The sequence below is a fragment of the Trachurus japonicus genome, chromosome 21 (genome assembly GCF_045865225.1).
Source record: "Trachurus japonicus isolate A0001 chromosome 21, Traja_1.0".
Taxonomy (NCBI): Eukaryota; Metazoa; Chordata; class Actinopteri; order Carangiformes; family Carangidae; genus Trachurus; species Trachurus japonicus.
The window spans coordinates 11,874,892-11,885,313 of record NC_140927.1 but is presented as its reverse complement, the minus strand read 5'-3'; the positions used below and the strand labels follow the sequence as shown (position 1 = coordinate 11,885,313).

The following is a 10,422-nucleotide window of genomic DNA, read 5'->3' as shown; positions in this document are numbered from 1 at the left end:
GACAGTAACGCCGTTATTTTATTGGTTTCAATCAATCAGTTTTAACTTTAATCACTGCTCATGAACACCAGCTGTGTGAATTAGGTGGTTGCAGACCATACACATCTTCCATATATCTATGGTTGCAGACAGTCACCAACACGCCAGAAGTGACTGGAACCACCTCGGATGCTGCTGCTCTGCGGAACTGTTTATCGGCTGCCATGTCTACACGGACAACAATAACGAACGGAAGTCGCTGCACTTCCGTTGCCCATGACGCCGGAGCGAAGTTCTGACAGCTGATTCTCCAGGCAGTCCGAGCCCGTCCTGAGCCCCGAACCCCGTGCGTTTGAAGCGGTCCACGGTCGGAGGAGCCCGCTGCAGTGTCCGGCTCCAGGTGGCAGACGGCGGCTTGACCAGAGGAGGGCCAGGTCGATTATGGTGTAGCACGGAGCGCTAGCTCTCAGACAGCAGGTAAAACACAGCGCTCAGATAACAGCCGAGCTAAGCGGGCTAGCACTGGCACTTTGTAAACAACTTGGAGCCGTCGGTTCAGCCCTCAGAATAACGTGACATGTCCTCACGGTCTCACCCATGTTTGAGAGAAATAACGACGGAGCCGGAGCCGGGTTTAGGACAGGACAGGACTTTGTGACTAGCTAGCTGTGATAGCAGTGTTAGCGGTTTGTTATCACGATCACAGCAGTGCAGTGACGAGGCTCTAGCATCAAAGTATGAACATTAATATTAGACCTACGTCCAGGGGCGTAACTCCGTGTTTATCATTTAAGGGGGGGGTTAAGATCTCTGCCCATATAAGGCTGTCAGTGTGTATGTGTCCTAATGCGAGGAAGAGTGCCAAATTATTTATTAAAAGGACCAGGCTAATTTACTTCTTTATTTTGGAATTCCCATATTTCGTTACATTAGCAAAAGGTATTTTCAACTGTGTAGCAACATTATTTTTTAATACATTTTATTTTGTTGTTAATCAGTTGCAGTAATTAACGTGTCAGTTCTGACATGGTTAATGCTTATCATTAATTTATCAAAACACAACTCGCCACTTGTATAGCTATTTCTTACCAGGCAGTTGAACTAATTACAACTAACTACAATTTGTGATTCAAACACCTATAAACATAGCACACCTCACACCACACCTTGTCAGCAAACTAGCAACCAGCTAACTTTAGATAACAATTCACTTGCTAAGTCACTGATATGACTGTTGCATCCATTGGGCAGTATGAACAAACTATTTAAAATTGTCGGTCTTGTGACTCTTTTCATTGTTTCTGAGCAGAATATGGGCTTATGACCGGTCATATTGGCTGGATTTGATTTATATCAAATATGGTGTGTAGGTGTTTGCTGAGTATTTTCTCTGCTGGCTCTGTTGTGTGTCTGTGCAGCATGGCCCTGCTGCTGCAGCTACTTGACTAACATCCAGGTAATCTGTGTCAGTGACCAGCGGCAGGCCACGGTGAGTGACAGCCGAGGCAGGTGGGCGTTGAGTCAGATTCAGTGAGACACATTTCACTGATACCTGATACCTCCAGTCTCTGACACTGCCCCCCCCCCTCCCCAAACGTGCGCACACAGTGTAGGACGGGCAGGGTAATCTGGAGGCCAGTTAAAAAAAGAGCTCTCGTTGCGTTGAGGTGTTTGGGTTTTATCACTGTGTGCTCCTATTTTGTGCTACATTTTGTCCATCAATGTAAAGTAGTTTACTTGTTCCTGCGGTCATTGCCATTAGTGTCGGTGAAATTGTACAGCAGTAAAACAGTGGTGTGGGCTGGGCTCTGATCAGATTACTAGGTGAAGTGGAACATTTTCAAAATAGCAGAAGGGATCATTACTGTGATCACTGCAACGCTGGATTTAATCTCATTAACTCAGTAATTCAAGCCGTGTGTGTATGTTAGATGTAGGACGAACTGGTGGATAAACCAAGGCTGGTCTGGTGGTGAATATGGTTTTGAACAACCAAAATTCCATCGCCATAGTAGCTGCTTACTTTTCATTTTCAACTTAAAAAATGCTGCATTTTGTTTCTTTCTGAATTTCTTGTCAGTTTTCTCAGGTACCTAGAGGAGAGGCTGGACACTTTAAAATTTTAGATAACTGTTTTGATGCATTTCAATTAGAATATGTTTTTGTGTTGTCTTATTAGTATGAATACATATAATAAATGCTGTATGTATGTGGGTGTGTACACAGGCCTACCTTTGCATGTATATTATTGTAGAGGGTTTCTGATTGTGCAATACTGGCTGGTGGAGGAGGGGCAGCTGGGTTTGAAGGAGCATTGTGGGGGTGTGGGTTTGGGTCCGTCTGTGTCTAAAAGTTAGATATTCTGTATTTACTTTTTTATTGATGACTTATTTTTATTTGTAAGGACGCCCTCGTAAATGAGATGGTACATCTCAAGGGGCTGTCCTTGGAAAATAAGGTCAAAAACATACAGTAAGTAGGAATGAATAGGCTGTCTGTATGTAGCCTTGTGATAGACTGTTCACGGTCCAGGATGTCACCCCACCTTCACCGTATGTGGGCTGGGGTTGGCTCCAGCCTCCATGCAACCCTGCATGGATATAGCTGATGGTTATGATCATGATTATCATTATCAATAATCGCAGAAGAAGTTTTCACATGAAATACTCCCAGGTTAATACACAAAAAGAAACAGATCCCCGCAGACATTTTGCAGTTGTATGATATTGATCTTTACTAGAAGTCATGTTTACAAAGGGTGAAGGTTTTCATCTCTGAATTTAACACTGTCATGTCATGGATAATAGCTTCCTGCTGCACCAGCATTAAAAGGGAAGTTGGCAGGAGCATGACGCTGGAGTGCTCTTTTGTTTTCCCACTGCTTTACTGTTGCAGTGAGTCTGTTGAATGTTATTTTCATACCTTCAGTGTGGACATGATTCTTCTCTCTGTGGCCTCCCCTCTTGCTGGCCCACTCACCCTTTCCACATGATTAGAAGAATGTTTTCAATTTGATATTATTTTCAGGAATCACTTTGTTATTAACCTTTGAAAGGTCCAGTGTGTAAAATGAGGGGGAAACAATGACATCTAGCATTCCGATTCTATTATTTGTCTAAATAATTCTATTATGAACGTGAAACTCTTGAAACGTGCTCTCTGGTTGGCTGGATTTCCATTCCGTACAAACATGGCGGCGAAAGATGGCGACACTCTCTAAGACCCTTGCTATATAAGAAGAATTATAAGGCTATGAAAACCAAAAACAGATTTTATTTTATAGCAATTATTCACTTTTACAGTATATTCTTTGGTAGTATATTCAGATTTTGCCAATAAACCTTGACAAATATTACACACTGGACCTTTAACTTGCATATTACACCACAGAGTAACTACTATTGAAAAGTGTGGTTTTGGTATCTTGATGTCAAGGCCACACCTACAGGTGTGTGTCTCTCAATAGATATTTCAGGAACATAAAGACGTCTGAGCTTGAGCTTTGTGTCCATCATGAATGAAGGCAGATAATCACAATGCAGCTTTTTAGTTTTTTCTTGCGTATTGATTCTGTGTTGTAGTGGGTTAGGTTTCACAAAAATCCTTTAATTTGCTGCAGGCAATCTCATTAACAAACTCAACACTTGCACAGCTTGTGACCCCACACGTGTTTCCTCAACAGGAAGTCAATTACAAAATTATAATGTCAAGCATCTGATTATTCCATAATTAATTATGTCATAGCAGCCACTTTATTACTTTAGGAAGTGAACTGCAGTAAAGAGTCGACTTGAACCTCATCATCTCTGTGTGTCCCACCTATTAAACACTTGCCATGTCTGTCCTTTTAATCTTTTTGGAGTGGAGCGAGGGAGCAGGGGTATGTACAGACTGAAAATCAATTTTTTTTTGTATTACACTTGAAGCAGACGTACAAGTGTGCTCCATAGATTCATCTTTCCTAAGCAGAGCTGAGCTTTGTCCTGAGGTACAATTTATTTCAAAAGACTCTTCCCTGGTATTTTTTACCCATCCATCTTTTTTATATCTGTTTAATTGTATCAGTGTTGCAGGAGGCTGCAGCAGTGCCAGCAGACATATGGGAGAGAGGCAGCCTTGTCCAGAGTGTATTGCCAGAGTGTCACATGGCTGAGACAAAGACATGCTCAACAATTCACATTCACACCTGCAAACACTTTACATACTGCATACCAGTTCACCTTGTATGACTGTGGAAAGAAGCACCGTCTTTCAAAGTTATTGAAATGAAGAAATAGCAAATTATTAATACATTTTCAGCAAAACCACACCCCTTAAAATATGTCCATTTAGTAATTATACAACAGAAATGAAATCTATAAATGAAACAATGATTTATTGTGTGCAAGACACCTGTTTGTTAAAACTGACTAACATGCTCTTTCTGATCTGTGTGATTGACAGGCTTTTGAGCAGCAGTGCAGTGCGGTGCGGCGTGGGGCTGAGCGAGGCAAATCACAGCGGCGGCATAGCCATGCTTACATTGGCCAGTAAACTGAAGAGGGAAGACGGAGGAAAGACGGGCCGTGCCTCCGGAGCCTCCGACTCCACCCACAGGGTCTCCATTAGGGACCGCCTCCTAACCAAAGGTACGTGGGCTTACTGTCCTCCTGTCATCCCTTTCCTCTGTCCATCTCAGTCTCAGTCTGCTCTCACTGTCAATACTCTCTCCAGACCAGTTGGATTCCTGATTTCCGACACTAGTGCTGCCAACAAATTCCTTTTCTTTCACACTCATTCATGCTCACTTTGCTAATTGTTTCACTGACGTTGCTGTCTACATGTCTGTGCCACTTCACAGTCACCTGTATGTCAAGTAGTCACCGGTGTGTGCTGTTTTGAATTTCAAATGCAGATGAACACATGACGTAAACGACATCTTTACTTGCAGTTTACAGCAGCAGACACCACACAAAGCAATACAGGCCATTTAAGGTTAGCAAACAGTAGGCGGCTAAATATTTGAGGGCAGACAGTGGAAACCAAAACAGTTTTTTCCTGACTAAGTTGTTTTTTTTTTGTTTTCTTTTCAAATGTGTTGTATTTGAACAAGGACACTCAGAAACTCTGAGAGATGAGTGTGAATTCTTCATGTCCCCCCTCCTCGATGAGTGTTTGGACTTGTCTTTCTATTTGTCCCTCTTTCTTGCTGCTTCATCCATCTGTTTCTCTCTGTCTGTGTTTTTGCCTCTGGCTCCCTGGCTTTTTATTTATAGGTTCCTCTTATTGCCTTGAGATATAACTATACTACACACCTGACTCCTCTCTCCCCTCCTTTAAATCCTTTACAATTACATCATCTGTTTATATTTGTCTCCAGCATTTTCTATGTTTTCTTCACCGAAGTATCATCTAATTACTATAATCAGTGGAGTTAAGATGAAAAGTACTAAAAGTTCTACTGTTTGAGGATGTGATAAATTTGCCTAATCAAATACAGCCTGCAGAATGTAAACATTATTATAGTATAACAAGTTGAGTAATGTCATATGCATAATTTTTTTTTTTTAGAACATTGTTGTTTTTACTCAGAATAGATTCAGATGTGGTTTCTCCACCACTGCTGTCATTTAGCAGTGGACAACATCTTACAAGCACCTGTCAGTGTGTCCGCCATTATAACACCTGAGTGACTTCCTCTATTCCATCTTGCATTTCCTTGGTGAATCCTTTTTTTCCACCAGGCTCTGAAATAGATTTGCTCGGCCTGTTTGGTTTGCTGCCCACAAGGGTGATAATTACAAAGTCAAGTGAGCTGGCTTGGGAACAGCGCTGTATATCACTCAAACACAGGATGACAGGCTTTATTTTTTGTTCTCACACATATTAGAGTTCAAGTCCATCTTGCAGAAGCAAAAAAAACAATAGAAGCCTGCTCCCTGATGAAATCTCATTGCCTATCTTTCCTGCTCTGGCCAAGGGAGCATGGTTGTTTTATTATCACTTTATTTTTCATAAATCAAATCTTTCCAATCATTAGCTTTCTGGGAACTTAAATGCTCAATATAGAAAAACAAAATGTGAAGAAGTGTTTGTTGTAGTGCAGTGTTTGTTGAATACTATGTACCGTCTCGGGTAAAGAGGCGAAGCCGCAGCCACAAAGGAGGAATCTGTCTTTGTATTTGGACCATTGCACACAGCTGAGAGCCTCAGCAGTAAATTGTATATGATCTTTTTGGCAGAATTCATCAAGACAAGAAAAGGGAGGGAGCTGATATTTTGCACAAGCTCGTCATGGAGAAGAGCACTTGCTCTGAGTTAAGCCGGTCGTTGGTCTCATTAAGCAAAAACTGTAACTGCCTTCTCACTCGCAGCGAGCTGTTAATTAGCTGACACTATGCTCTGACCTCCATGTGGAAGAGGATAAGTGGGAAATAATCTCATGAGTATCATGAAGGCAACCAACATCTCAGAGAATACACTTGTCTAAATGAAGATCCACAAATCTTAGGCTGATAGACCAGACCAACAACACACAGTACGGCCTGATGCTTCAGACACATCTTTTTTTGTTGTTGTTGTGATTATAGCCTAGTTGGTGCAGTTTGCACCGTTGTATGTTTTTCCCCTCTCTCTTTTTTTTTTCTCCACTGTTGTTTCAGGCGGATGAGGAGATCAGAGGTGTTAAACCGGTTCACACAAATCAAAAATGAAAAGTGAAACTTTGCCCAGGGGCAACAGCAGCTAAACAGCTCTGCTCCGTCTGGTGTTTTTAGACTCCCATGTTGTACATGACATGACTTTTATCCAGAGTAAGCAGGAAGCATGACAGTTCCCTCATCTTTGAAGTGTGTGTCTCTGCCAATCTGTCTTCATCATCATCATCATCTCTGCTCCTCTCTCATGGTTGTTGTGATTTTTCTCTCAACAGAAGTTGCAGAACTTGAAGCCAATCTTCCTAGTAAGTACACCCAACAACACCTCTGTACATTGCAGTAATGAAGTGAGACGAGACAGACTCACATGTCTGCAGTTTATTCTATATAATATATTCCAGTCATTGCATCAGAAAGTGTGAATAAAATAATAATAATAATGATAAAATAATGAATAAAAGAAAGCTGAATAAATGACCTATAGCTCTTTATACTGACCTGGTTCATGTCATTTGGTACAGCACTTTAAACTGTATTGGTAAAAAGGGATTCAGTCAGAATCCAGATAATTCTTTCACAGTAAATGTGTCGAGCATTGATTGAGTAGTAATCAGTCAGTAATCAAATTACTGACTGATTTCATTTTGAACCCAGCTCGACTGCACAAGTGTTACTATACTAAGATGGAAATGAGCTGCAGTCTTAATTACAAACACACTGTGGGCTTTGACAGGTTTCCTACATGTTGTATTTCTGTCCTGTGCTGGATTTGTTCAGACGCACTGTCCCTATTATTATGTCAGTAAGTGGGTTTTACTAGAGAATCTCCACTACAGTACATCAGGTATTCATTAGTCATTGTCATGCATGAGTGCAGGCCTCATCATCACTGCTTTGGCTGGACTCTGTGTGCTTGTTTTTGTTTGTGGTCTGGTGAGTTTTGCCTTTGCAATTGAGGACCATGAGATTCACAAGTGTGTGTCGCACCGAGTGTTGGTCACAAAGCAAGAAGTGGTTTGCTTGAAAATATATTTATCTTTTAGTAATGATAATGAAAAAAACTAATAGACTTGATTTATGTAGGACCTTTTCTTAACAAAGTTACAAAGTGCTTTACAGAAAGACAAAATTAAAACTGCAATCAAAAACGAGAGAAACAAACACTTCATAAAACAAACGTGTGTTACATGGAAATATGGATTGTCTTTATAATGGGAAACTGAAACACAAGACAGCAGCAATCAAACACTCAGATAAGCATTCAGATGGAAGAATATTGTAAGAGCAGCTGTAAAGGACACTAAAGATGGGTTTTGAAAAGAAACACAGCACAAACCAAATTGCTATCTGGTTTGTGGAGTAAGGATCTTCCACCAAGTGATGCTGATGGAGCCTGTGTTCCATTACCAACAACAATGATGAAATCTGGCCCTTTGTAAAGATTGATTTTGATTTTCATCAGGCACCAGCGCTGAGAAAACTCTGATGTTACAGATTGGACAGAATGTACAGGAGAGGAGAATTGAGGGAGAAGGAGGGGATCTGTTCATATGTAGTCTTAGGTAGCACAGTGTAGAACAAATGATATTGACCCTTTCTTCTAAATATTTCAGCTCTCATTCAAATTTGATGACAAACTTCTCTTTGTTCAAACCCCAGAGAACAGATAATGAGACATTAGTTTCCAACCTGTAAAACAAAGCTGAGAACATGCCTGACTTTATTGAATGCATGATGACCAGAAGAGGAAATGAAATGTGCACTGCAGCAATAGATATTACATATATTTAATTAATAAAAACAACAGAAAATACTCCAAAAACAAAACTTTCAATGATCCAACGATGATAAGAACTGAGGTCAGTGTAGCTACGTAGTATCTCAAAAGCAAGAACATAGTGCAGCTAGAAAGGGTGGATAGGAAAATAAGACACAAACTGAAGGCAAATGATGCTCGCAAACAAAGGATGTATTCAAGGCAGGCAAGTGTTCAAGGACGTATCTTTGAAGACCAGAGTTCAGTAGCTGATGGGTGACACATCAAAGGTGGTGGGTCATTTTATAAAAGCTATTGGTAAACCAGTTTTTTACCTGAGTTACAGAAAGACATATGCACTGACAACAAAAGGCTGTTTGTCCTCCAAACTTTCCCGTCCAAAGACAATGACAAATAAAAACTTTTTTTAATACTTATGACACCTTAATAACAATGTTTCTTCACATTTGCACATTTAATAACTCAGACGTTTCACTTTGCAGCTCTTCTCAGTTATGCTGTCCAAGTTAGCATAAATGATCTATGAGCTTGCTGGAGAAGGTTTTAATACAAATTAACTTTCAGATGTGATAGGGAGATCATCAATTATTTGTAGAGCTGTATTTTACATGCCGCCCACAGTAGATTATCTGCTTAATCTGAATAACAAGCACCTGTGCCGTTTCATGTGATTCAGTGTTCACTCTACATTCATAACACATTTTACAACTCTCACAATATGTGTCTTTTCCATGCAGGACGATAGATAGATAGATAGATAGATAGATAGATAGATAGATAGATAGATAGATAGATAGATAGATAGATAGATAGATAGACTGCTTTATTTAATCCCAGAGTGTAAATTTAAAATGTCATTGCAGCGGCTGTGGGAAATACATGGCACAACAACAAAAAAACATAAATCACAGAAACAGAAAGACACATATATTACATTAAAAACGCAGTGTATAAAAACACAGTGAATACGCAGGTAAAAAGTGCGTGTATAAAAAACTGTTTTCAAAGTTAAAAGTGTATGTTGTAACGCACTTTTCCTGGAGGACAGTGCATATGAATTAATCATAGGGAGGCATTGTACAGCTGTATTGTGTGTATGAAGGGTTATTCACTGAAGAGAGCTGCTGTGATGTTTAGTAGAATAAACAGTTTTGTTTTTTTGCACATGAGCATGGTTACAAAGTGCTCCCTCTCTCCCCAGTGGTGTCTTAAGTGCAGTAAATGCCCATGGACACCAGGGGGGAATGTGGTGCCACAGGGATTCCCACAGGCCGGTTTTACACAGACAAACAGTAAATCCTGCAGTGTGTGTAGCCTGAATGAACATGGTGTAACTGAGGATGGATGTAATAAAAGTACAGTATTCATTTCAGTACCGTTAGTGGGCACAAAAGCCAGCTATGAATGTAATTCTAGACCTTTTGCACAGCTGCTTTAACTTTTGTAACTGATAATTGCTTTCTCTCCACCTCCACCCTCCCCCTCCCTCATGTGTTGATGTTCAGGTACATGCAAAGCCAGTTTCCCAGATGAGGACAAGCTGCATCATTTTCAGCTGGCAGTGTCTCCTGGTAAGAGAACAGCAGGAACCGTCTTTGTCCATCATTCTGTCCTTACTTCACTAACAGCTTCAATGACTGCATTTTTTCATCTCTTGTGTAAGAAAGAAATTACTCAAAGATATAATATTATTTTACCTTTTATCTTTTCATTGTCAGTCCTCTCTAAGCTCCTCTCTTTGGTGTAGCAAACTGATTTATCAACCCTAACCATAATAACAATTTAATTCACTGGTATCGTGCAACAGATTTATTAAGGCGTTGAGTTAGAGAATTTCATAATGAGGCAGCTGCATATCTTATACATGAATATACATGAGAAAGTAGCAACAACCAAAAGCAGAACTTTGAATGTAGAGCTAGAAATAAATTAGAAGATAAAAAGTCTGCATGTATATTTTGAAAAATGGCTTCATAATTTACAAAATTTACATTTTAACATGAAAAAAAAAGGGAAATTCATCATTGGCTC

At 40.2% G+C, this 10,422-nt stretch overlaps 1 protein-coding gene across 1 annotated transcript in view; it reads left to right on the top strand.

Annotated features, from left to right (window-relative positions):
• Positions 1-211: 211 nt before the first annotated feature.
• ube2f (ubiquitin-conjugating enzyme E2F (putative)) overlaps positions 212-10,422 on the top strand; it is a 48,143-nt gene continuing 37,932 nt past the window's right edge. The window contains exons 1-4 of the mRNA XM_085764781.1: positions 212-456; positions 4,423-4,607; positions 6,890-6,919; positions 9,897-9,962. Coding sequence (XP_085620907.1) covers positions 4,493-4,607; positions 6,890-6,919; positions 9,897-9,962 — 211 coding nt within the window. The 5' untranslated portion in view covers positions 212-456; positions 4,423-4,492. The remainder of the gene's footprint in view (positions 457-4,422; positions 4,608-6,889; positions 6,920-9,896; positions 9,963-10,422) is intronic.